A 27,839-nucleotide genomic window follows, 5' to 3' on the forward strand; every position below is an offset into this window, starting at 1 on the left:
AAGACTGGTTTTTCTAAGGTTTTATGGACTGATGAAATGAGAGTGAGTCTTGATGGGCCAGATGGATGGGCCCGTGGCTGGATTGGTAAAGGGCAGAGAGCTCCAGTCCGACTCAGACGCCAGCAAGGTGGAGGTGGAGTACTGGTTTGGGCTGGTATCATCAAAGATGAGCTTGTGGGGCCTTTTTGGGTTGAGGATGGAGTCAAGCTCAACTCCCAGTCCTACTGCCAGTTTCTGGAAGACACCTTCTTCAAGCAGTGGTACAGGAAGAAGTCTGCATCCTTCAAGAAAAACATGATTTTCATGCAGGACAATGCTCCATCACACGCGTCCAAGTACTCCACAGCGTGGCTGCAAGAAAGGGTATAAAAGAAGAAAAACTAATGACATGGCCTCCTTGTTCACCTGATCTGAACCCCATTGAGAACCTGTGGTCCATCATCAAATGTGAGATTTACAAGGAGGGAAAACAGTACACCTCTCTGAACAGTGTCTGGGAGGCTGTGGTTGCTGCTGCACGCAATGTTGATGGTGAACAGATCAAAACACTGACAGAATCCATGGATGGCAGGCTTTTGAGTGTCCTTGCAAAGAAAGGTGGCTATATTGGTCGCTGATTTGTTTTTGTTTTGTTTTTGAATGTCAGAAATGTATATTTGTGAATGTGGAGATGTTATATTGGTTTCACTGGTAAAAATAAATAATTGAAATGGGTATATATTTGTTTTTTGTTAAGTTGCCTAATAATTATGCACAGTAATAGTCACCTGCACACACAGATATCCCCCTAAAATAGCTAAAACTAAAAACAAACTAAAAACTACTTCCAAAAACATTCAGCTTTGATATTAATGAGCTTTTTGGGTTCATTGAGAACATGGTTGTTGTTCAATAATAACATTATTCCTCAAAAATACAACTTGCCTAATAATTCTGCACTCCCTAAGTAAGCACTTGGCGACAGTAGGAAGAAAAAAAAAAACCTTTTAAGAGGAAGAAACCTCCTGCAGCACTAAGGTCAGGGAGGGGTGGTAATCTGGCACGAGGGGTTGGGTGAGTGGAGGAAGACGGAAAGAGATTAACAATAACTAACGATTAATTAAAACCAATGATTGAATCATTGTTGTATAAACACACTGTATAAAAAAAGAGGTGAGTGAAGAAGAAGTGCATCATGCAAACCCCCAGCAGCCTAGACCTATTGTAGCATAACTAAGGCTGTGTTCAGGGTCACCAGGTCCAGCCCTAAAGATCATTTAAAAATGGTAAATGGACTGATTCTTATATAGCAGTTCCTACTCTCCCAGAGTACTCAAAGCGCTCTACACAACATGCCACATTCAGCCAAGCACTATCTTCTATACTTTGAAGTGCTTACTAACTACCTACTAACTACTATGTACCAGAGAGCAACTTGGAGTTAATATCTTGCCCAAGGATATTTGGCATGCAGACTAGGGAGAGCCAGGGATTGAACCACCAACCTTTCAGTCAGTAGATGATCTGCTCTACTTCCTGCCACCCCGGTTCTTAATTTTTTAAAGAACACACCATGCCAAGATATGCCAAGGTTTCAACTAAAAGCTCTTTGGAAATCACTTTTCGATGTAAAAATACTCTTATGCCTGTCAAACTGTGTTATATTTGGCATTTATCATACAATCAAAATAGTTTTTTTTTGTGCCTGAAGACACAATTTAAAATGTGTGCAGATACAACACTGTTTCACGCCTTTTTTTGTCTGAAGTTCACAGGTTAATGTTAACAAAAAACATTCCACTGAAAATGATCAGGTACAAAGACCGGACTGAAAATTTGTGGAAAAAGCAGCCGATATCCAAACCTTTGTAAGAACCTTCAGAAGGCATGGAAAACTATTGCTAAAGACCATTTAAAAAAAAAACATTGCAATATGATCTGGCTCCTTGGTAGCAAAATTTGAAGAAAATAGGGGAGGACCAAGACAACCTCAAAGGGTTTCAAACCCAACCTTCAAACAGTTGTTCTAAAACCTTTCATAACCTTTTAGGCATTTCAATCATACAGAAGGTCACAAATTAAACCTAACAACAGAAGTTCAACATCGCATGTTTACAAGCAGCAGCTCTACAACATGTGCAGGTGTTACAGTACCTGGCTGATGGAAAGATGGGGAGAGCTCCCTGGCCACAGCTCGGGCAATATCAGAATCCTGGCAGGCTGATTGTGAAGCCTGATCTGCACACTCTGCTTTGACCCGGGCATGGGACGTCCTGCAAGAATCCATATACTCATTAGTAACTAACATACTCAGCATAGTGTGCTCTGTCTGGTTTATTTGGAAGTGTTTCAATAGTTTCCATGGGGCTGCCATCTGGGGCTTCTAAAAAGCATTGATATGCAAGGCAGCTGTGAAGAAATGTGATGCACACAGCTTTTAGGTTTTTTTCTCTCCTTTGATATTGGCTGGACATTTCTCTTAATTGTAGACTTTGACAACGATAAGCCTTCGTCTTTGTGTGTTTTTGACTTGGCTAGTAACTGAAGAGTTTTTCTCTTAATCAAGGAAAGGATTTTGTAAATATCTACTTTCATTGCCTTGAGGGGTGTGATGGATGCATGCAACCACACAACTGAGATGCTTGGGTAATATTCATTTGGTCTTTTGTCTTATGTTTACGTTATGCTCTAAAGCTTCTGTGATCATAAGTTAATTAATTTGATATTTTGAGTTTACCTGTAATGCATGACAGCACTAAGCTATAGCCCAAATGGTGGCATAGACTTTCCTTTGCATTGTTTGTTATTTTATACAGGTATGTTATATTGATTATATTTCTGCTCTTTCTGAGTTACCTGACCTCCGCTCCAGTCCTTCCTGGTTTGGCTGAAAGAGGAGGCTGAGGGTGGAGCTGGTTTAAATGCAGAAGCCAATAAAGTGGACTGGACCATCTATTGTGATCATGCAGGGGGAATGGGGTTCTTCTTGAATGATGGTTAGCTGTTATCTCTTTAGTTTTCACCTTTGGTGTATATAATGGTTTATTCATTTGCTATATAACTGGAGCTGTTTCTCATTTGGGCAGGTCAGTTTGTTGAGTTATGTTTTTGTTAAGTGATTTTTGAGTAGCGGTCTGTTAAGTTAACCTCTTTTATGGGCCCACTTGCTTCTTAAAGACTTTATTTTTTGTTATTTTGAATTTTTGTAATCATCTTATCCTTTTTGGGGGTATAATAAAACCCATTTTTTGAAGTTTACATTTGTGCCTGTGTGTTCCTGGCTGCTTGGTTCATGACAAGGGGTCTTTCAGGGCTTTTAGTGTTGCTGAATTTATTTGATTTGATTTGATATTTTTCTAAAGGAATAAACTTCACTTCTTTTATCTCCTTAATGATGAAATAATGAGGAAACTAACACATATGTTTGTTTACCCCCCCCCCCCAAGAGCTTCCCAGATGTCTTAGGGATGGGGTATAAACCCCTAAGAGCTTTCTTGGTGCTGTACTGAGGAATGTGGTTTCTCTGTCAATCTAACAAAGTATTTCTGCCAAACTGGCTAAAGAGGTAAAAACCAAAGGGTGATTAAAATGGAACAGTATAGAAAAAGAAACATTAAAATTATGTAGAGGGTTACATGGGTATCACATTTGATTAGAAATATGCATCAATTTTTATGAACACTATTCAGCTCATCCAGACTTAAAATGGTGAATGGACTGATTCTTATATAGCGCACTTCTACTCTCCTGGAGCACTCACAGCACTTTAGATCACATTCACCCATTCACAGCCATGCACACAAGCACTTTCTTCTACACTTTAAGTGCATTCTATCTAAGCATTCACACACATGCATACGCTGATGGATGTATCGGAGAGCAACTTGGGGTTAGTATCTGAAGGTCAAAGTGATGCAACATTTGAATCCAACATTACATAAAATCCCTGCTGTGATCATTACTAAAACCAACCAGCTGATCTATACCACAGCAACAGTGATCCTTGAGATGCTTGGCTATAAGTTGACCAGCCACAAGTAGCAATACCCGCCATGCAGAAAGAGGCTGAGATCAAGGGAAAACTGCAGGAAGTTAGCAAAATATTTAAACTGCAGAAAGGTATGAGGAAGAATGGAGTGTAGAAGAAGTACAACAAGCTGCTAATTCTGAGGCCTTTGAAACAACCAAACAAATATACACAGTCTTGGCTAACCGCCTTAAGAGGTATACCAGAAGTAGAAACCATGAGAATAAACCAGATGTTCTCTACTAAACCATCAAAGATGCATTAATATAAGGCAGGAAAACAATATGAGAGCAGTCCCACCAAGGCTGGAGATGAAGCAACACTGGAATAGCATATGGGAGATGGATGCAACACAACAACAATACTCAGTGTTTAGTGGATCTAAGAGCACCCCATAGCAACCACTCTAAACTGCATGTCATGTGATGTGACCATCACATCCAAGAAAGAGTCTCAAGCATGAGTTCGCCAGCACCAGTCCCGCACATCATTCACACCTACTGCCTAAGAGCCTAACTGTATTCAGTGAGCACCTGGCAGAACAAATGAACCAGCTGCTAATGGATGCAACTGGAACAGCTAACTGAAGGCTGGACAGTCTTGATTACCAAGGACCCTTCGAAGGGACTGGTCCCATCTAACTAACGTCCAATAAACTGCCTAACACCACATGGAAGCCTCTGCCAATGTAATTGTAACCTCTCTGTAACCTACAGAGAAATAACATTGTGGAAGAGGCAAAAAGTGAGTAAAAAAACGTCCTAAATGCAGTTAGAATTTATTTAGAACTATAAATTAAATTTCTTTTAGCAATTATTGTTTTTTAATGTCACAATTCCAACCCTGCTCCTTTATCCGGGCTTGGACCGGTGTTCTGAGAAACCATCCTACTCTGACAAATCGTCCTACCCGTATTATAATTTGACGGTGACTTGTGACTAAACCTAACCCTACCCCTAACCATAACCCTAACCATAATGGATTGGATTTATATAGCGTTTTTCAAGGCACCCAAAGCGCCATAACCATAACCTTAAGTATTCCAGATGGGTGAGAGAAAAAGAAGTTAATTCGGCTTTGGTGTTGTGCACATGCGCCGCGTCTGCGCAGAAACATTGGGTAGGATGTTTTTGAGGTAGGATGGATTCCCAGAACACCTGCAAAAGTGACCCGAAATTGGCACTCTGGTGGAGTTGCTGTGTGTGTGTGTGTGTGTGTGTGTGTGTGTGTGTGTGTGTGTGTGTGTGTGTGTGTGTGTGTTTATAAGTAGTTTTAAACCTTGTGATCCACAAAACAGCATAACAGTAAAAGAAGAACTGACTGCGTTACAGTCAGTGCGAGAGCAGCGGCTTCGCTCATGCGCGATTCATTTGCAGTTTGGACGCATAGGGGTCAACATCTCTGTGCCCTGATAGCAGATGGGGGAGGACCATCATCCGCCTGTGAGCACTTTGGCACGGGTGAGGTGCCCACGGCAGCACCGCTGCTTGTTGAGAGTAAGAGCAATATGCATTTTAACGTCAAAAAGTCATCATAAATAAGTCTCCAATAATACCAGAAAAAGTCACCAGATTTGTCGCTAGTCGCTTTTTTAGAAAAAAAGTCTCTAAGGGGGTCTGAAAACTCGCTAAATATAGTGACAAAGTCGCTAAGTTGGCAACACTGGAAATAATTTAGACAGTTTGTAACTCTTAGTGATGCCGCAGTGTTCGTTTGACTTTGGGACCTGAAGAAGACGGAGTTTTGGACCCAGATCACTCCGCGGGGCTCCTGAATACGGCAGCCGTAATGCTCCGGCAATCCATCAAGCGGTGTGGCTTCATAGCTTACCAAAGTTGTACTGAAACATTTTTGACAGATTTCTGCGCGCCATGTACCACATAAAATTGGTTCGAGGTCAGTAAGTACAACCAGAATTCACACATAAGGCGCACTGACGATTTTTGATAAAATTAAAGGATTTTAAGTGCGCCTTATAGTGTGTAAAATACGTGATACAGAAGAAAATAATATATCGCGATATATATCGTTACCGCACTTGCTTCAAATTATACCGTGATATGGATTTTTAGGCCATATCGCCCAGCGATAAAGCCCTACCCTGTCCCCACTGCTGTTCTACGTAAGCCTGAACAACAAAAAGATGGAAAGTAGTCAGAACTGAGCAGGCTGCAATATCAAAATGCAATATTCCAGATATTGAGGATAGCTAGAATTACATGGGAATACAAGAGGTGAACTGAACAATGAAGAGGCCACTAGAGAAGCTGCCTTCGCCAAAGAGCAAGGCAAATCCTGAGGAGTCTGCTGAATGGGAAGAACAAGCTCTAGGTAATCAACACCTATGCCCTGCCAGATACCCTGCTGGAATAATAAGCTAGCCAAGGGAGGAGATAGAAACCACTGACATTAAAAAAAGAAAAGCCTTTACCACGTATCGAAGGTTTCATACCAAATCCTGGCCAACGAATAGTGAGTGTAGAATTACTATCCAGGATGTAAGAACAACAACAACAATCCATCAGTACATCAGAAAGATGGCCACGAATGATCATGTGCTTGGTGATACCTCAGGCAGCAGAAACCCAAGAGAAAAAAGGAGCAAGAACAGCAAAGATCATAAATACTAGTTGGCAGATCATACATGGAAAGCTATAATGAAGTGGATGGCATAGTATGCAGGAACACCGTTGCCGAGTAAGGCCTGGAAGTGCTAAGGCTAACCAGCCAGTAGTTGGGTCCAAGCAGAGGAGGAAGGCTGTAGTGATAAGATGTAGCAATAGCAACATCAGGAAATAGGAACAAGATACCTGAGAAATGACAAGGGCTGAGAGAGGAGATAGAAAATACGTGGAAGCTGAAGGCAACTGTTGTCCCTGTAGTAATCAGAATACTCGGGTCACTGTGCCCAAAATTGAGTGAGTGGCTCCAGTAGATTCTAGGTATGGCATCTAAAATGGGTTTCTGGGGCTGAGATGCATGCCGGCAGAGGAGATTGAGGTGGAAGTGATGCTGGTGTTGGCTTGACTGGTGGGGACTTCGGGGTTGGTTAGGAGTACAGGTGAATATGCAGGTGTCACAGGAGGTCAGATCAGTGAGGCAGTGGGAGGAGGGCATCTAGGGGTGCTGATGATATTTGAGATGGGGGATGTGCAGTTAAAACAGTTGAAAAACAGGCTTGAAATGGTGTGTTAGTTTTACACCAGATGTAACCAGACTCAACCCTTTAAAAAAGTTTAGACAGAATATTTTTCCAAAGGTTTTGGGGATTTAACGGTTACTTTTTCACATAGAGCAGGTAGGGTTGGATAGCTTTTTTTTTCTTTTAATAAACTAAATGAGCATTTACATACTGGGTTATCTTTGTCCAGTTTTAAAATATATTTGATCATCTGAAACATGTGACACATATGAAAGACAATCCCAAACTAACAAGCAGCAAATATTTTTTCATTCCACAGAATACTAAGTACCATATGCTTACTATGAAGTTTCAATTACATTTGTAAACCAGTGTGTCAAAATGAGCAATAAAATGTCTTTGTGTCAAGCCAAAATATGCAGAGTAGTATTAAGAGTATTACTAATAGTATTTAATAATGAGCAGTATATGCTCTGACAATAGTATAGATAAAATATGGATAAAATTTTGTACAGTATATATTACCCAATATACTTCCAATGTAGTAAAGAAAAAGGTGGTAAAAGTAGTTGTAACTTCCTTATGGTTCTCAGGATATTTTACCTGGAGATGGCAATCTCAACCTTGGTTCTGGCGATGGCTGCTGCTCTCACTGCTCCTTCAATGGCACGATCCACTTTTTGTTTGGTCTTGGTATTCTTTAGTGGGAACAGCTGCTTCCTGATACCCCGGATCAGCATATTGTTCTTGTACTTCCCTTCTTCCTTCGTCCCATTAGGAAAGATGGTGCAGCCATAGCCATGGCGTTTATTATTCAACCACTCGCCTTCATATTTCATGCCATTAGACCGCTCAGAGATACCAAAGCCACTGCGTTTGTCATTTTTCCACTCGCCCACATACGACTCGGTGGTGGTAGCATCCACACTGTCCTCAAGAGGCAGGTAGTCATCGCCAGGGTCTCCATCTCCAAAGCTAATGGTAGAGTTGGCGTCACTTGAACTGATGCGGCTCATAGTAGTGTCACTGTGTGCTGAACTGCGCTTACTAGAAATTGATGAGCGTGAATCAGATTTGCGTAGTCGCTGAAGGCTACCAAAAAAGGAGCCACGGCGAAAAAGACCCTTTCTCTTCTCTGAACCCTCTCCATCTGATTGGAAGTTGAGCACAAAACCACCACGTGTGCCAGCAGGGCTATCGGATAGGCTGTCACGCAGTACTGTACCATTACTCTGCTCACTGCGGAGTGAAGACAGCGAAGTTCGTAGAGGTGAGCGGATGACAGAAGCCATGCCATAAGGAACACTTTGACGTACTCCATAGCCGTGACGCATGCCACCACTCCACTGACCCTGATACGTGCCTACAGCAGTAGCAGAGAGACACACAGAGAGAAGACAGACTGTGAGTAAAGCATAAAAAAATAAGCAGAGACAGAATAAAAAGCATATACAGAATAATGTAGAATACAAAGTGAGTGATAGAGGCTACCAAAGTAAATAAAAAAGATCAAGAATGCAAAGAAGGATGCAACTAGAGCTCCAACAATGAATCAATGAACCAACTACTTTCTATAGTCGAATGAAAGTCATTTTAATCAACCTTTTGGCCATGCATCATTATAGCAAGACAAATATCGTACCACACCACATTACTTTATGACAGCGTAGGATACTAAGCTAAAAAAAACAAACAAAAACAAAGTCACTGCAGAGGTAGAGTAAAAATATAATTTTATTTTATTAACAACTTAGGTGACATTCCTAGCCAACAGAAATGTTAGCAATGTGTCAGGAGACTGTACAAACTTCAACTGCCATAAACAGGCTGCCCATCTACAAAGTCGTTATCATATAATTGTGTAAATGTATCAGTGATTATAACTATATCCAAAAGTGTTCAACAGATGTGCTTAAGCATGACATATCCAGGACACGTGTGAAGTGTAAAACACTGTGAGGCAGACTCCATGTTTAAGTAAAGGGTGGGCCATTTATATGGATACACCGTAATAACATGGGAATGGTTGGTGATATTAAAGTCCTGTTTGTGGCACATTAGTATATGTGAGGGGCAAACTCCTCAAGATGGGTGGTGACCATGGTGGCCATTTACAAGTCGGCCATCTTGGATACAACTTTTGTTTTTTTCAATAGGAAGAGGGCCATGTGACACATCAAACTTATTGGTAATGTCACAAGAAAAAGCCTTTGTTTAAAAAAAAAAATACAATAAGACGTGATGAGGAGGGTCAAATATGATTGAAATGCACTCTCACTGGCTAACTACACGTGACTGACAGTTTCTCAGTGAATAGGCATCATTTGGCTCTACTGTAACTTGGAAAGTAAACGAATATACAGGAAACAAAATAACACACTGACTAGACAGTTAATGAAGTTAAGCTAGCTGATGGACTGTAATGATGGTGGCTGGTGGCTAGCTACAGAGCCGTGGTTTTGCTAATATAATCACAGTAGCACAGGGAAGATGTAAGAAGAGGGTTGGTTTGATCTCAATAAAAGGTCACGGCCTGGGGGATCAGCAGGGCGCTGATAAACTGTTTCTCTCTCGCTCTCCGGGGTGGAACTCATTCTCAACTCATCTTGTCCTCGGCCCACGCCCCTCAGAGGAGGAAGCACCTGAGATTCATTAACGCAACCAGTATTTAAGCCAGGCGATGACTGCTGTTCTTCGCTGGATCGTTGTGTTTGACTCGTGTTAGTGTCGTCAAGTTGCCAGCTAAGTTTCCCCTTTGTGTTTCTGAGCATTGAACTAACAAACATTTCCCTGTGTACAGACTCCCTTGACCTTTTCCCCGTTTCCTGTGTGGTGATAGTTGGAGAAAGAGAGCCTGATCATGTGTGTGGATTAATGGAAGAGGAGCGAGAGTCTGTTTCCCTGGATTTCCCTGGAGCCCCGTCCCCCCACTTTTGTACGTAGCACTATTTCTGCACATTTGTATATACATTCAGTGAACTGTGTAAATAAATTGCTTGTGAAGCTTCCTATCGCTGAGTTTTGCATGTGAGTTCTCACGACAAACCGTAACAGTAATGATCCAGCCAACCATGGACTCAGCAGACTCAACCCCCACCCTGCAGCCTGTCCTCACCCCGGAAGCAATTCTGGAACGCCACAAACAAATGCTACAGCACACTAACTAGCAACTGGCTACGCTCACCCAAGCCCTCGCTCAACGCCCATCCACGCCTCCTCTGCATGTCTCTCCACAGTTACCGGCTTCCGAAACTCTGGCGCCCGTACCATCTACCTCTTCCGCACCGGCTCACCCAGAACCCCCGGAGCAATCTTTACCTGCTATGGAATCTTACTCGGGTGAGTTTCATAAGTGTGCAGGATTTTTGACCCAGATCACAGACCTATGAGACTGATGGGGCCAAAATTGCCTATATTGTTCAGCTGTTACAGGCAGGTATTGAACTGGGCACAAGCCAAGCTAAGAACTGACCCTGAGATCACTTAGCAGGACTTTCTCGTTAAATTTAAAAGTGGTTTTGAAAGAGGCACCGGAGCTGAGGTGGCTGCTCTTTGATTGTTGAACTTAAAGCAGGGGAGACGGAGTATAGCGGAATACTCAGTCGAGTTTTGGACTTTGGCTGAAGAGACCGGGTGGGGGCAGTCGGCATTGATAAGTACCTCACTGAATAATGTTTGTGATGAATTGAAAAATGAACTGGTAATGAGGGACTTACCTTTGACTCTCTCTGATGTGATTACACTGTGTATGAAGGTAGACGAGCATTTAAGAGCGAGCCGGGGAACCGGAAACTATATTACCCAGAGGCATCTGGGACACACGGAAATGGCGCTGGGCGGAGGCGCGACCAGTGGCGGAGGCAATCAGGTGTCGGACAGTATGGAAGAGGGTGAACAACCCATGCAATTGGGGCGCTCCAGACTAATGCCTGAGGAGCGACATTGACGGTGGAGGGCCGGTGAGTGTTTTTACTGCAGTTGCAAAGGCCATATCGCCAACGCTTGTCCGGCTTGGCCAAAAGACCGCCCGCCAGTAGAGAGGAGAGTATGGGTGGATGAGGTCTCCTGTTCACGGTCTCCTCCACGTCTCATGATTGCAGCAAAATGAACTGTGCAACTCAAGACTCATTCTCTTAGGGCTCCGATTGACTCTGGGGCAAACAGAACTTTATTGACGCTTCGCTGGCGCATAAGCTAAAACTAAGCACTGAAACACTACCACACTCTCTTCAAGTTACAGCCCTTAGTGGTCAGCGTCTCCCAGACATCACCCACATTACAGAGCCCATTTCTTTAACCCTTTCTGGAAATCATTCTGAAACCTTGCAGTTTTCAAAGCCCCCCTCACACCGCTAGTCTTAGGCTACCCCTGGCTGCGTCAACATAACCCAGTCCTTGATTGGAGAAAGGAGAGTAACCTGGGGTGGGGGGAGGAGTGACCTCAAACTGGGTTTTTTTTGCAAAGATAGAGCGTGCTCGCTGCCTCCTTACCAGCCGTACGATTGCGGGATTGACCTTCTCCCGGGCGCACCGCTCCCTACCAGCTGTTTATACAGCCTTTCACAGCCTGAATGTGAAAGCATGGAAAAGTACATTAACGAGTCACTTGCTGCAGGTTTAATTCGCCCCTCATCTTCCCCAGTAGCCACTGGCTTCTTTTTTGTGACCAGGAAAGACAAGAGTTTATGGCCCTGCATTGGTTATCGAGGCCTCAACAACATTACGGTTAAAAACAAATATCCTCTCCCGCTGTTGAATTCCGCTTTCGAGCTTCTCCAGGGGGCCACAATCTTCACTAAGACCTGCAAAATGCAAATATCCTGGTCAGGAAAAGTGAGGGGGATGAGTGGAAAACGGCCTTTAACACCCATCTTGGCCATTTTAATATCTTGTCATGCCGTTTGGTCTCACCAATGCTCCAGCTGTTTTTCAGGCTCTGGTAAACGACGTGCTCCGGGACTTCATCAACCACTTTGTCTTTTTTACCTGGATGATATCCTCATCTTCTCACGCTCCGTCACCGAACACGAACGCCATGTCAGACAGGTCTTACAACATCTCCTTGTGGACCATCTCTTTGTTAAGGAAGAGAAGTGTGAGTTCCACGTAACTACAGTTTCCTTTCTGGGCTACATCATTGAGCAAGGTAACCTCAGAGCCGACCCAGCTAAGGTTAAAGCCGCCATTAACTGGCCAACCCCTTCTAACCGCAAGCAACTCCAAAGCTTTCTGGGTTTTGCTAACTTTTACCTTCGTTTCATTCGTGACTACAGTAAGCTTGCTTTGCCAATAACTCGTCTCAACTCACCCAAGGTTCCTGTCAGCTGGGATGAGCCTTCTCTCATCTGAAGCTACGTTTCGCCTCGGCGCCCATCCTTTTCCAACCAGATCTCAGTCTACAGTTTGTCGTGGAGGTGGACGCTTCGGACGCCGGAGTGGGGGCCGTGCTCTCCCAGCAACAAAGTGGTAAGCTTCACTCTTGTGCTTACTTCTCTCGCCGTCTCTCCCCCGCAGAAGGAAATTATGACGTGGGAGACCGCGAACTGCTAGCCATCAAGCTCGCCCTGGAGGAGTGGCGTCACTGGCTGGAGAACGCTGCCCAGCCATTCGTGGTGTGGATGGACCACAAGAATTTGGAGTATATTCGGTCAGCTAAACGGCCAAATGCCAGGCCAGCCAGGTGGGCCCTGTTTTTCACCAGATTCCAGCTCTCGATCACCTACAGACCTGGCTCTCATAACGTCAAACCCGGCACTCTCTCACGCCGATTCACTGCCTCGGAAGATACAGCTCAGGACTCCCCCATTCTCCCTCCCACGTGTGTTATTGGGACCCTGACCTGGGAGATCAAATTTGCCATTAGGGAGGGTCATTGAACAGAACCGGGCCCCTGAACGGGCCCTCCAGGTTTACTCTTTGTAGAACTCGTGACCTCTGTTAGGTCACGAGTGCTACATTGGGCTCACCTGTCACCCGGGGGTCCACCGCACCATTACCTTCCTTCAGCGCTTCGCCTGGTGGCCCTCTCTTGCAGAAGATGATTGTGAATGCATTGCCACTTGTCCAATTTGTGCCCAAAACAACAACGTCCATCAGCCATCTTCCGGCCTACTCCAACCACTGCCTACGCCAAGCCGCCCCTGGTCGCACATTGCTATCCACTTCATCACCGTTCAGCCACCTTCATCAGGTAACTCAGTCATTCTCACAATCATCGATCGCTTTTCTAAAGCTGCTCATTTTGTTGCCCTCCCCAAGCTCCCCTCTGCTCTAGAGACCACCCAGCTCCTGACTGACCACGTTTTACACCTCCATGGAATCCCCACGGACATAGTTTCAGACAAGGGTCCACAGTTTACGTTGCGCGTCTGGAAGGAATTCTGTAACGTCGTCAGAGCTCAGGTCAGTCTCTCCTCCAGTTTCCATCCGCAGACAAATGGCCAAACGGAGTGGGCCAATCAGGAGCTCGAAGCGGCACTCCAATGCTTGACATCCACCAACCAGACGAATAACTCCCATGGATCGAGTACGCTCACAACAGCCTCACCTCCCCTGCCACCGGAGTGTCCCCCTTCGAGGCGTCCCTAGGTTACCAACCACCTCCGTTTCCTGCCGTTGAAGGTGAGCACTTTGTGCCCTCTTTCCAGCAGCATCGCCAGAGGAGTCGGCGTGCCAGGAGAGCCACTCAAGCCGCCCTTCTCTGCACGGCCGAGCGCTTGGCGTACTGTCACTGGACCCCGGCACCACCTTACGCGCCCGGACAGAAGGTTTGGCTGTCTGCCAGGTTCATCCTACTCAGGTCTGAATCCAAAAAACTATCTCCCACCTTCATCTGCCCTTTTGAAATTGACACCCTGATTAACCCTGTTTCTGTCCATCTAAGACTGCCCCGGAATACGCGGATTCACAATGTCTTCCATGTGTCACAAGTGTAACCTGGTCTCTCTAGCCTGATCGTGTTTGTGGATTATTGGAAGAGGAGCGAGAGTCTGTTTCCCTGGATTTCCCTGGAGCCCTGTCCCCCCACTTTTATATATAGCAGTATTTCTGCACATTTGTATATACATTTGGTGAACTGTGTAAATAAATTGCTTGTGAAGCTTCCTATCACGGAGTCCTGCGTGTGAGTCCTCATGACAAACCGTAACAAAAAGTTAATAACAATGCCTCAGTTAGCACAGCAGAGGCTTGGACCTGAAAATTCAGATTCAGATTCAGAAGACTTTATTTATTCCCAAGGGGCAATTACGAGACTGACCTTGCCGACCGTACATACAATACACAAACATCACATTGGAGAGACCGGTCAGGCTAGGTAGCTGGCCGGTCAGCCGCACGAGCAGACTGAGCTCAGACTTATCTGAGTTGATAAGTCATCACTTAACAACAAGACTGCCTATTTATAACCACAAATATTGTCATCTTTAGTAATCAAGTAATCTATTGATTATTCCATGACTTAATCAAGTAAAATACCATGGATAATAAATACTTTTGTCTTATTAATGAATAGTAATGAATATTCAAAAGAGAAAAAACAGGTTTTTCAAAATGAACTGCTCACTAGTGTCCATTTTAGAAATTACAACGTTTTAAAGTTTAACTGCAAAAAACATCTCTTAACAAAACAAAAACCTGTGATAGTATTTATGTGCCGTGCTAAAATGTTATGTTTTCTTAAATGCAAAAAATATATAAATAATTTTAGTCAAAGTGAAATAACTAAGGCATGAAAAAAAAAAGTACCTTTACTCTTTTTCTTGGAAGATTTTTCGCGGTGTAAAACAAACGGCGGTGGATTGTAGCTGCTCAAAGTCTTCATGTCCGAGTTTGTTGATGGTTGCTATGATGAAAGACGCCCAACAGCTTTTTCCACAGTAAAGGTTTTAATGGTGATTACAGAAACAGTGCTGCTGTCTTGGACGCTAGAAACATGTTGTGTTTTTTTTACTGAACTTGAGCTCGCCATGTCACTAATGGCTCCACATTAAACTGTGCCAGCGTCATCATCAGTGCAGCTGTTGTGTTAGCGATGTTTAAAACTGGGTGCTGGGCTTAATGTTGTTGAGTTTTTATTCAAACACATGGTTGTATTGTAGGTCTCTTTTTACTCCGAAATGAAAATATTTTTTCACTCACAAGACAATAAAAATATCCCAATTTTTGGGAAATAACAAAAATATTTGAAATGGATGGTTTTATTAATGCAACAGTCAATTAGAAATTTGTGTATCTCTATGTTAAGCTTTATTTCATGTTCAGAATCACTGGGGCAAATGCTGATAGAGATTTCTGGGGTGTGGGTGTGAGTATTAACAGTATATAAACTGGGGATGTTCCTGGAAACGAATTTCTTAGTTGACTGAATGAGGGTAAAAATGAGACTAGCTGAGTAGTCTAAAACTAAGAAACACTCAGACATTAAGTTAAATTTGACAACTGTTTAGTGGACAATGTCAAAGACTGTAAGGCATTTGAAACCATTAATCACATTTTTCAGTCGCTTAACTGTGCAGCATCACGCATCATCAATATTACAGGTTATACTCCAGACAAAGAAGAAGAAAAACACTTAAACTGAATATGATGTGATAAACATGTAAATGAAAACATGTTGCTACAAAAGACGTTCACATATTACTAAAATATGACAAATCAACATCCAAAAAACTGAACAGCAAGTAAAAAGTGTAGCACATTGAGCCATGCTTTATGAATGATGTACGAAACTTCATTAAAACCACTTCAGTGAAAGTTAAAATCTGAAATAACAGATCAATAAATCATTCAGGGCTTTCCTCCAGTTATCTGATGTCAGGCTGCTGGGAAGCAGCCGAAGGAGGAAAGTTCAGGCCTCCCTCTCACCCACCTCCTTCAGCTTATCCGAGGAAATCCTGAGCCTTTCCCAGGTCAGTTGATTGATGCAATCTCTTCAGTGTGTTCTGGGTCCAACTGGCATGCCCGGCTGAAACACTGTGCCCACGAGGCAACAGCCTTAGCTGGCTCGTTTGGGTGTGGAGGAGTACGGGCTCCACTCTGAACCTCTCCTGAATGACTGAACTCCTCACTGTGTCGCTGAGGGACAGCCCACCCACCCTTCGGAGAAAGCTAAATTGCTCTTTCATTCTAATAGTGTTCATGTCTAAATTAGCAGATTTATGTTTGTAAACAACAATGCTCCATCTGAAGGCAAATGGCCCCATAACATTTAGGATGCAACAATTTATCAGTATTGGACATCAATTTAAATTCCCTAATCTACACTAGACTTGTAGTCAAGACCGCCTAATCCGAGACCAAGACAAGACCAGAGGGTATCGAGACCAAGACAAGACCAAGACCAAGTTGAGACGAGACCGAGACCGAGACGAGACCAAGACCAAGACCGAGACAAAAAAAGTCTTTAAACTGCAGCCAGATGCTATTATATATACATATGCAGGACACCTTAAACTAGTTTTTTAATTAAGCAGCGAGGCAGAACAAAGTCAGGGCTGTATCAAGACACGAGGACTAAACCCCAATTCAACCAGACCCAGAACTGATCCGGAATTAAAACAGGACTACAACAGTTCAAAATCAGGACTACTGAGGACTTAACCAAGACAGAACCAGAATCAGAACTAGATGATAGCAGCACTAAAAATCATCATAGACCTGCACTACACTTATTTTTTAATTCTACCAAAGTCCACTATTTAGATTGAGAAACGTTTATATAATTATTTAGCCTTGTTGTGCAAACAAGCTGCATAACTTAATAAATACAGAATTTGAAAAGTAACAAACCTAAAAAGAAACACTAGGTACGAGATACATGTTCTGATGAGTTTTGGCAAACAACCATTTGACTAACATGTGTGTCTCACCTGCTCTTATTCATCTCTGTTCTGTCCTCATTCTCTCTCTCCCTCTCTCTCTGTTCCTCTTTGTGCTGACAATCAAGCCAAACACCAACATCATCAAATACACAGTTGAAACCAGGGCCCTGTTTCAGGAAGCCGGTTTGGAAAACTCAGAGTGAAAAACGACACTCACGGTTGAGTAACCCCGAACTGTCCAACTCGGAATATTCCGTTTCAGAAAGGCTGATAACAATTAGTTCAGTCAACGCGGAGTTGCTTTAACCCCAAGTGAAGCGCGCGGACGAGGATACATAAAGCCCTGATAAGCGGAGCACAGATTAAGCGAGTCACCATGGAGACTGAGGGAAAGAAGGCGCGGTCAATGTATTTCACAGCGCTTGAGGCCGAAATTCTGATGGCAGCATATGCCGATAACATGCAAATTCCGCGGAAAAAAGTAACACAGCCACAGCTGCAAAAGAAAGGGAGCATGCATGGCAAAACATAGCCGACAGAGTCAATGCGTGAGTGTTAATTTAAACATTGATCTAGGGATTTCCACCCATTTAACACGTTATTTTATCATATGTTATTTTATTTGTTATTTTATACATTTTATTTTGTGATGTGATGTGAGCGCAGGTGCAACCCAACAGGCCCCAAACGTGCCTGGCAGCAAGTAAAAATGAAATATAAAAATATAGTCCAAACAGGTGGTGTAATTGTATTATGAGCCATAGTGCTTGGTCTGTTTGTCCGATGTAAATTAATTGCAGTTAGAGGCTACATTAATTTTCTTTCTGTAAGCACTTATTGAAATTATCTGAGCACATTACAAGTACATATTTGCTTACTCTGTATGCTCAAATGTGGCCCGTTATAGCCAACAGAAAAAAAGCGGAGGCCCGAAAAACAGGTGGGGGTCCTCCACCACCACCACTCACAGAGGCTGAGCAGTTGGCCCTCAGCCAAAACAGTGGGCGCCCTGTGGCTGAAGGCATCTCTGCGGGGACATCCTCTGAGTCAATAACCCCGCAAGACACAAGTGCCTACATAAGGGGTAAATTCAAAATAATACATGATGTGCATACATCCTTTCTTCACAGTCACCTTTGCAGTGCTACTCATTCATTTGATAAACTCTTTACCATAATGAATTATTTTGTAGTGAAGTTATTTTCCTACTGATTTTGCCTTCCCTCAGTCTTGGTTGTCTTTGAGAGCATAATGACAATGAAGTGTAAGGTGCTTGGTATGTTTGTTAATTGCCATTTGGTCCCTTGTAAGTTATAAGTGACCTGTATAAACCTCATATTCTATCAGTTGATGGTGATGGTGTACTGCATCTGGTGCAGCCTCCTGTTGAGCCAGACCAACATGCAGTTGTGAGTAATACTCCACAGATTATATGAGTTTACAGTAGAACAGCAATGTTGTCTATTTCTTTACTACAGGAAAATAATGAAGAAACATTGACAGCTGTTACAGAGGAGGAAGCAACAGAGACACTTTATGAGGTTTACATCTTTTAATACTTTGTGTACAGGAAATACAGGCGACCAATAAAGCCAGTTGAACAAAAAATCTGTTTATTCTTCTTTCAACATGTTGAGGTGATGGGTCAAAGGAAATGATTGTGACATATGGTGTCTCTGACTGCGCTTCCATCTTGTATGTCCGTGGGAGGGTCAGGATGTTCATGGTTTGGATCACTGCTGATGTTTGGTTCAGAAGGACAGTGTTCTCCTCTAATTGTGGCAATGTTGTGAAGAATCACACATGCCACAATAATGTCACATGCCCTTTCTGGGGTGACCCTGAGTCTTTGCAGGCACTGGAACCGGGCCTTAAGCATTCCGATAGTCATTTCAATTCTGGCTCTTGTCCTGCAATTAGCCAGATTATATCGCTGCTGTGGGCCCGGTTCAGGGTCAGGGTAAGGGATAAGCAAATAGGGTAAACATGGATACCCCCTATCACCAAGCAAGTAGCCAGTGAACTCTCCTAAGACAGAAGGGTACACTTCAGTTCAAATGTCCCTGAAGCAATTGGTCTTTATATATTTTAAAGTATTCTCAACTCACCATGTCCAAATTTTGTGCTCAGTGTACATTCACGGAATATTTGTGAGTCATGGACAGAGCCTGGCCACTTGGCTTCCACATTTGTGATAATGTTGGCAGCATCACATATGATCTTCACAGTGCAGAGAACACAAATTAGCATCCATTACTATAATGAAATAATTTGTTAGTTTGACATGCTACAGGGAACTATGTACCTGTACATTAATGCTGTGGAAAGACTTCCTGTTCACATAGTCTCCTTCATTTACTGAAGGAGCAATGATTGGAATGTGAGTGCCATCTATACAGCCAATCACGCCTGGGAACCGTGAAAATAAATGTGCAATTTAAGTAGTAGTCCAAGTATCACCACATCATACATTAAGTTTTGGTCATCCTGATACCTGCAATTTTGTGGCATCCCTCTTTGATAAATCTTGTGGGTCTATGACCGGGGAACACCACAGACGAGTACAGGAGACGTTTCAGTGCAACTGTAACATTCCTGACTGCCCGACAGACGGTAGCCTTGGAAACGTGCTCAGCGTCACCAATATTATACAGAAAGCTCCCGTTTGCAAAAAACCGAAGTGCAATACAAATAATATGCAATGAACTGAGAGCATGTCCGCGATGTGTCACATGCGTAATATATGGCCTGAGGATGTTATCCAAATAAATTATAGATTGTGCTGAGAAACGGTAACGTTCGCACAGAAAATCATCAGGAAATGATAAAATGTCCAAACGCGCTCTGATCACTCTCTACCGGCGGAGAGCTCTGCGGAGAATTTGGGCTTCACGATCTACTGGCTCTTCAAGGAAGTGGCACGCCATGTCCGACACTTCCTACTGTCAGGTTTCCGACAAAGGGGCGGAGACAGTCAGGGTTAGTTGTAGTAAACCTGCTAGGGGGCAGGTTAGCTTCACGGAGTGTGTCGTCATAGTGACTCACTCAGGCTTCAGCTGAACTCGCTTTGTGAAACCGAAAACCCAGAGTTTTCGTTAACTCAGGGTATACTTACTCAGTTTTTCCACTAAACCGGCTTCCTGAAACAGGGCCCAGATATTTAAACACTCTTCAGATCAAAACACAAACACTTTTTTAATTGTAACATCAAATCAGACTAAATGTTTATTTTTTTAGATTGATAAATATAAAAAACATATTTGTTAACTTTAAGAGTAAAGAGAGAAACTATCTGTATTTCTTAATTGTAAATGGCACCAAATTGTATTCAAACTGAGCCACACTTATGGAGCTCCACAGTTCTCTTCCTGGTGTTTTGGTTGACATCTCTTGATGTTCCCATGTCACAGAAACAGGCTCTGTGTTTTGCCTTATATGCATCCACAGCTGTGCCACCAGTTTACTCACATGGACTCTACTAACCAATCAGAAGCTTCTTCAGCTCAGAATGGAATCGTCTGGAGTTTTCTTATTAATTAACAATAAACTTAGTGTATATGTACTCCTACATTTGATGAAAGTGACTAAAATAGAAGCTCTGTCTCTCTTTATTCTGACATTTAACTAATTCAAAAGATATTTCAATATTTATTTATCTAAAACAAGTTTACTCTAAATTGATGTTTAACAGTAAAAAAAAGTTTTTATGTTTTCTCCATAAAGTGTATGTAAATATCTGGTTTCAGCTGTGAATATACTGCTGTGTATTGAAATTCCTCTTGTTTTGCATAGATATACTAAACAACATCCAAAGCATAATATATAAAATAACATCTACCTGAGTTTTTTCTTTGAAAGAAGCTCCTTATGTCCATTGTTGTGTTCATCAGTACATGACTGAAACCGATTTAGAGTTTGTTTAGCCGTGGAGGGAAACAACTGAAAATATGAAGTGTAAGCTAAGACTCTCTAAAAAATCAGCGTTGCTGTTCGGCTTTTTATTTATCCATTTGTTGATTCACTCGAAGAGCAAGTAACGCAACCAAGTGATCAGTTTGATATCAATCTTTTGTGATACACCGTCATATTTACATTATTAGTTCAGTACGAATGATTTGCTTTGATACCTGGTCAAACTTAAGCTCTCCTCTGTCTGCAGCAAACTCGCAGGCAGCAGCTTCTCCCCCCTCGCTCACATGGGTGCTGTGCTCAGTCGCCTAGTGCCTGAGCTCGGATCATACCAAAATTAGGGGGAATTTACGACGGTGCGCTCTGTGCTTCGTGTGTTATTTTTGTTTTATACAGTTGTCAGTCAGGCATCTAGCTAACAAATTACACTCCAAAAGACCCCATGCTTCTGAAAAAATGACCCGGGCTTAAGCCCAGTAAGCCACCCCCCCGCTCCGCTGATGGTTGACTCCAAATCTCCCGAACACTATGTCGATTTGAGAACGCAAGACCGAGACCAAGACAAAAGTCCGTCGAGACCAAGACAAGACCAAGACCACGTAAAAGTGGTCTCGAGACCACGACTGGTCTCGACACATCCAACTCTAATCTACACTATATTCTGCAGAAGAATTTCCTTGTTGGCCTTCACACACATATGAACCTGAGCAACAACCCATTCTTAATCCAGATGATTTAATAGGATGTCGGCCCACCCTTTGCAGGTAGAACAGCTTTCATGTGGCCTAACACTTTATGGCTGAGTTGCTGTTGTTGCCAGTCGCTTCCACTTTATTTGTTAATTGCACCTTTGCTTTGAATGACGGTGGCAAAACAGAAAAACACTGAACCAAAAAAGAAAACACACACACCAATCTGTATTCTTGAAAAAGTCTTCTCCAGAAAAAAAAAAGGTGAAGCACAAAGAAAATGTTCAAGTCAATTAAAAATCGAATAAAACAAAACTACACAGTTTGCAAACAATAACTAAACTGACGGTTTGGGTAGGTTCACAGTCACCCAGGTCGTGGTGGTCCGAGAAGCTTGGAAAGAAAATGGTGGTAAAAACTGACACGATTGTAGTCGTGTCCTCGGCTTACTGCGGTGGATGCAGCACAAAGACCCGGGTTACAGAAAGCGAGCGGAGCGTGATCCGCCGATGCACCACAAGGATTGTGGGCGACACATGTGAGGTCAAAATCATCACGACACACCCATGACACAGTGAGCATAATGCCCCCATTAGACTGCTCAAGAAGTAAATCTCTTGCAGCATCTCTTGGTGTCTTTCTACCAGAACTCCACTGAGGTGTCTGCACTTATGCCATTCTGTTATAGTAAGGGAGCAGCTCTGCAGCACACAAAAAGACAAACAAACCAGCTGCCTGTCCTGGAAGACATCTTCATCTCCCGCTGTTAGAAAAAAGATTTGTTGTCAACTTCAGGACAACATCGATTAGAACATGCACCAGATGATTCACCAACAGTCTTTACCTTAAAGTCACTACCATCATGAACAGTGAACTGAAAGCACACCTCATATACTAAACATGCAGTAATTACAGGAATAAATCAAAATATGCATTTTGGTGGTCTTGTGTTGTTTTCCATGTTTAATGTGCGTGAATGAAAGAAATATATTTATATTATAACATATTTTTATATTCATTGTTAAGTGCAACCTAATTCCATTTTAGATTTCTTTACAATCATAATAAAGAAAAAAGTTAACCACTGTGCTGCCCTGCATTTACCGAGTATAGTGTGCTATTGTGCTGCATGTATTAACTGTCTATGAGTTCCAATACATGCTGATTTTCAATCCTCTGCTCCGTTTCCAAATCCTACACCCTGTGCAATGTTTGGAGCTTGTCTTGAAGTCAAAAAATGAACAATAAGCACAACTGGAGACAAATAACTGTATGTTTCTCTTAACATGTTTGAGTCTAAGAAAAGATTTTGACAGTTGGGAGTTTTTGCGATTCTAAAACTACGACCAGTGTCTGACATTAAGTGAAAAAACTGTTAGCTATGTAGCCTGATTAGGAGAGCTGTGGCACTGGTACTTTCAGCTGTAGAATGTCAGGATGTTCTATTTTAAAAGACTGAAGTAACTTGAGACACTGAGAAGTCTGTTGGATGGCCAAACATAACTCCAAGCAGCTACTTTGCAATGAGGCATAAGCCTCCAGAGTCCGACTGAAAACACCAGACTAGACTGGTTTCTGTAAGATCTATGAATAACTGTATACATAACTATAAAACTGTTACGATTTCTGTCATTTAGGTCTATTGAGCCAGTCTTTCATTATATTCCTTTCATAATACCACCTACATCCGCTTTACAGAAAAAACTATCATAATCTAGAAGCAGAAGGCCTTCTGAAATATCAAAGTGCCATATAAGAATTACAAATTGAGCTGACAAATTATACTGATTTGATTTCAGTTGCATATGTAGGCGATTTATCACCAATGCCCATTCAAGCAATAAAATTAAGCAACAACATTAATGGATTTCCAACTCTCGTTTTGTGGCATGATGGTGTCAGAAGTGGACACAAAAATCAAGCTTTTTAATTTTATCAGTTTTAACACACAGCTTTAGCATTAAACAGCAACACCAAGATTGCAGCAAGCACTTAATCAATTTAATCTTTCTGTGCAGCTGTGATGATTACACACACATGCATTATATATGCACAATATATGTACATATGTAGATATATACTAATTACATCAAATATATCAAGCAACATGTATGGAATTATGTAGCAAAAAAAGAAAAGATAAATAACTCGAAATATGTTTTAGAATTTAGATTCAAGAAAGAAGCCACCCAGCTGCAAACCCTCGGCCTTCTCTCAGCTTCATGATGTCGTCACCTGAAATGGTTTCGCCTCACAGGTGAGCCTGTCAGGGTTCATTGGTGGTGTTGGGACCATCATCTATGTTGTGCAGAAGTCAGGTTGGTGCACAGCTGACAGCCCTATTTGACAGCTGTTAGAGTTCATATTATGGCAAGAACCAATCAGCTAAGTAAAGGCCATATCGCGCCATCGGCCCCTCTATATGGCAGCCTCGCTTCTGTCTGTCTGCCCCAGGGCAGCTGTGGCTACAACCATAGCTTGCCTCCACCAGTGTGTGAATGTGAGAGTGAATGAATAGTGGTATTGAAAAGCGCTATATAAATCCAATCCATTATTATTAATATTATTAAAGAGAAACAACAGCCCATCATTACTGTAAGAACTGAAGGTCAGTCAGTCCAGAAAACTGCTAAAACTTTGAATGTGTCCCCAAGTGCAGTCAGAAAAACCATCAAGACTACGATGAAACTGTCTGACATGAGGACGCCCCAGGAAAGGAAGACCAGGAGTCCCTCTGCTGCTGAGGATACAATCATCCGAGTCACCAGCCTCAGAAATCACAAGTTAACAGCAGCTCAGATTAGAGCCCAGATAGATGCCACACAGAGCTCCAGTAGCAGACACATCTCTACATGTTCAGAGCAGACTGTGGGAATCAGGCCTTTATGGTCAAATAGCTGCTGAGAAACCACGACTAAGGAAAAGCAACAAGCAGAGATTTGTTTGGGCCAAGAAACACAAGATGAGTCCAAATTGGAGAACTTTGATTCCACCCGCCGTGTCTTTGTGAACGATGGTCTCTACATGCATGGTTCCCACCATGAAGCATGGAGTTGATGGTTTGCTGGTGTGGGGGGCTTTACTGGTGACACTGTTGGGGATTTATTTAAAACTGAAGGCACACTGACCCAGCATGGCTACCACAGCATCCTGCAGCAACATGCCATCCCATCATGTATTGTTCAACAGGACAATGACCCCAAACACACCTGCAGGCTGTGTGAGGGCTGTTTGACCAAGAAGGAGAGTGATGGAGTGCTGCACCAGATGGTCTGGCCTCCACAGTCACCTGACATAAACCCAGTGGAGATGGTTTGGGATGAGATGGAGCGCAGAGTGAAGGCAAAGGACCAACAAGTGCTCAGCACCTCTGAACTCCTTCAAGACTGTTGGAAACTATTTGAGGTGACATGAAGCTCATGGAGAGAACGCCAAGAGTGAGCAAAGCAGGAATCAAAGCAAAGGGCGGCTGTTAGGAAGGATCTAACATATAAAACATGTTTTGAGTTGTTTCACACTTTTATTTACTACATAATTTAAGTGAGAATCTACAATGTAAATAGTCATGAAACAGAAGCCAAGCCATGTATTTAGGCTGGTAGACTAAATAATGCAAGGGTGACTAGAAACTAGAAACTAGGGCTGGGTATCGTCACTGATTTCTTGAATCGATTCGATCCATGATTCGATTCAATTCGGGGAAATTTTGCCTCAGACAGTCAGAAATAGTATAATTCAGATCACGTATCAGTACATTTCCATATTTTTATATCTATAAAAAGAAAACTGACACTTGCGAGACTTTACCAAAGGTGTGAGCATCACAGCAGAGGCCTTTGTGTCAAAGTAACTGAGAATAAAACATAGAAAAACATGAAGGTGATTTTCCTGTTCTGGGATTTTATAAAAATATTCAGCAGTACATCAAAAACGAAAGAAAACCATTAATCAACATATGAACGTTACCTGATGCTGCTGAAGTGAAGCAAAGTTACAGAGGTTTTATTAGAGACACAGCTGAGAGTTTTTCAATTTTAAAAAGTTTAAATTTGTTCAGTGTTGAACAGCAGAAATGAGGCTTCTTTGTAAGTAAGTAAGTAAAAGGAAAAAAACCAGCGGCCGACAGCCTGTAAACTACGGTAGACTGGTGCGTAGTAAGCAAGCGAATAATGCAGAAAACAGATTTTTAGAGAGCTGTGCATGAAGTAAAATAAATTTATATTAAAAAAATCAATTCAGGATTTTAATGAATCGTTATCCAAGCTAGAAGTGATTTTAATTGATAAATCGATAATCAAAACCCACCCCTACTATATGTGTTCATTCACAGTTTTGAAGCCTTCAGTGAGAATCTACAATGTAAATATACATGAAAGTAAAAAAAAAAACATTAAATGAGAAGGTGTGGTATAGGGATAATTTTCTTCAGATAAGCAGAAGAAAATGGCAGGATGATTTATTGCGTTGTCATGGATTTTCAAACATCGTCCATCATTCATAATGCATGGCACACTTTTCCGTCACAATTTATGAGTTTTTCAGTGGTTAATTTGTCATATTTTAGTAATACGTGAATATCTTCTGTAGTAACATGTTTTCATATTTAACATCTGTTTGTTTTAAGTGTTTTTCTTCTTCATCGTCTGGAGTATAACATGTAACCTAAGGAGCTTGGAAAGAAAAGCGTCTGGACTTCTCTAAGTTGCTTGAAGACGTTTCACCTCTCATCCGAGAAGCTTCTTCAGATCTAGGGTCAAATGGTGGAGAGTCCCAGATTTAAGCCCTGTGGGAGGGACAATGGACCCCCTAACGTCTTCAAGCAATTTAAAGAAGTCCAGAAGTCTCTCCAAGCTCCTTAGACTACGATGACCTGGATGACTGAGAACCTTCACAGAAATATAACATGTAACGTTGATAAGGCACAGCATGATTCATTATTGAAGAACGTGATCAGTGATTTAAAACGGCTTTGTTATCAGTTTTTGACATATTCTATTAAACAGCTTTCACATTTAACTCACTGAGTGTTCCTTAGTTTTACACTGGTAGGTTAGTCAACAAAGAAATTAGTGGCTAGGAACATCACTAGTAAGCACAAGCATTTTAGTTGATGGTGACAAAAACATTATGTGTGACCTGATGTCCCCTCGCAATCCTTTAATCACCCTTTGATTTGGGTTAGAATGAAACAACTGCCACCATTTAAAATCCCCATTTTCAGAGCAGCCGCAAAACATCCATGATGGGCTCAGGGACACATGGGCCACTTCTGTTTTACATGCATGTGAGTAGTTCTATCACAGAGGACACATTATGGCCACATTAACAATTAAATATTAGCATTTTAGTTGTTTTTTATGTTCAACGTGAGGACTGGTTGGTGTATCTTTGATCAGGCCAGGTGGGGGTTTCCAGAGTGTGCTGTCACATCACACACACACACACACACACTCGTTATCATAGTGTGTAAGATAAACTACTGTACAGAAGAAAAGGGTGCTTTGGTTATACTGGGAGTTTGGTTGAAGAACAGTCAACACCTGTGCACCGTTTTATCTTACCTCCATCACCATACGTCTCCACGCCATACCCGTCCTGCAGGCCGTTACTCCAGGTACCCTCGTACCTGGCCGGCGTGTTTACGCTTTGCCTGACTCCGTAACGGCCCTTTAACCCATGAGTCCACTCTCCTCGGTAAATCCACCTCCCTTTGGTTTCAATCCCGAGCCCGTGTCTCTTCCCCTGCGCCCAGTAACCCTGATACGTGTTCCCACTGGGCCAGGTGTAGACGCCAACTACCTCGAAACCGTTCGACCAGGAGCCAGAGTACTCTCCCTGGCCCTTGGGTCCGGTGCACACACCGTGGCCGTGGGCTTTGCCATCCTCCCACCCTCCGCAGTAGGTCCCCCCATCATCAAAGTCGAATCGACCGCCCGTCATTCAGAACTTGAGGGTAAGTGTTACTCTGTGGCTTCCAGTGACGTTCCGATTTTGCGAATTGCTGTTAAAAGTGATGTAAGACTGACAGTGTAGTCCAGGTCAGAACAGGAGTTCTAGGCGGAGATATGAAGGAGCGGCGTGTACCGGCAGCGGTGTGCCGGGATTTGAAAGAGGGACGTGGAAGGATGGGAAGCAGTCGCCACTGCTGCCACAGCCGCTTCCATACCGCGTACTGGAAACTCCCCCACTCGTCTCTCACAAGTCATTTAGCTCAAAGCTGTCAGTGATCAAATAGTACTTTGCTTCCTGTTTGACTTTTCAAAATAATACCA

General features: G+C 42.6%; 1 protein-coding gene across 4 annotated transcripts in view; it reads right to left on the reverse strand.

Moving 5' to 3' along the window:
- Positions 1–27,730, reverse strand: part of LOC146648785 (junctophilin-1-like) — a 58,301-nt gene extending 30,571 nt beyond the window's left edge. For all 4 annotated transcript variants that reach the window (XM_085390379.1, XM_085390377.1, XM_085390376.1 and 1 more), the window contains exons 1-3: positions 27,129–27,730; positions 7,752–8,511; positions 2,134–2,252 (exon numbers count right to left, since the gene is read on the reverse strand). In XM_085390379.1, the coding sequence (XP_085246505.1) occupies positions 2,134–2,252; positions 7,752–8,511; positions 27,129–27,507 (1,258 nt within the window). In that variant the 5' untranslated portion in view covers positions 27,508–27,730. The remainder of the gene's footprint in view (positions 1–2,133; positions 2,253–7,751; positions 8,512–27,128) is intronic.
- Between the last annotated feature and the right edge of the window lie 109 nt (positions 27,731–27,839).

The sequence above is a fragment of the Rhamphochromis longiceps genome, linkage group LG18, assembly GCF_057381845.1.
Source record: "Rhamphochromis longiceps isolate RC_006_pf linkage group LG18, R_longiceps_female_GT1.1, whole genome shotgun sequence".
Lineage (NCBI taxonomy): Eukaryota > Metazoa > Chordata > Actinopteri > Cichliformes > Cichlidae > Rhamphochromis > Rhamphochromis longiceps.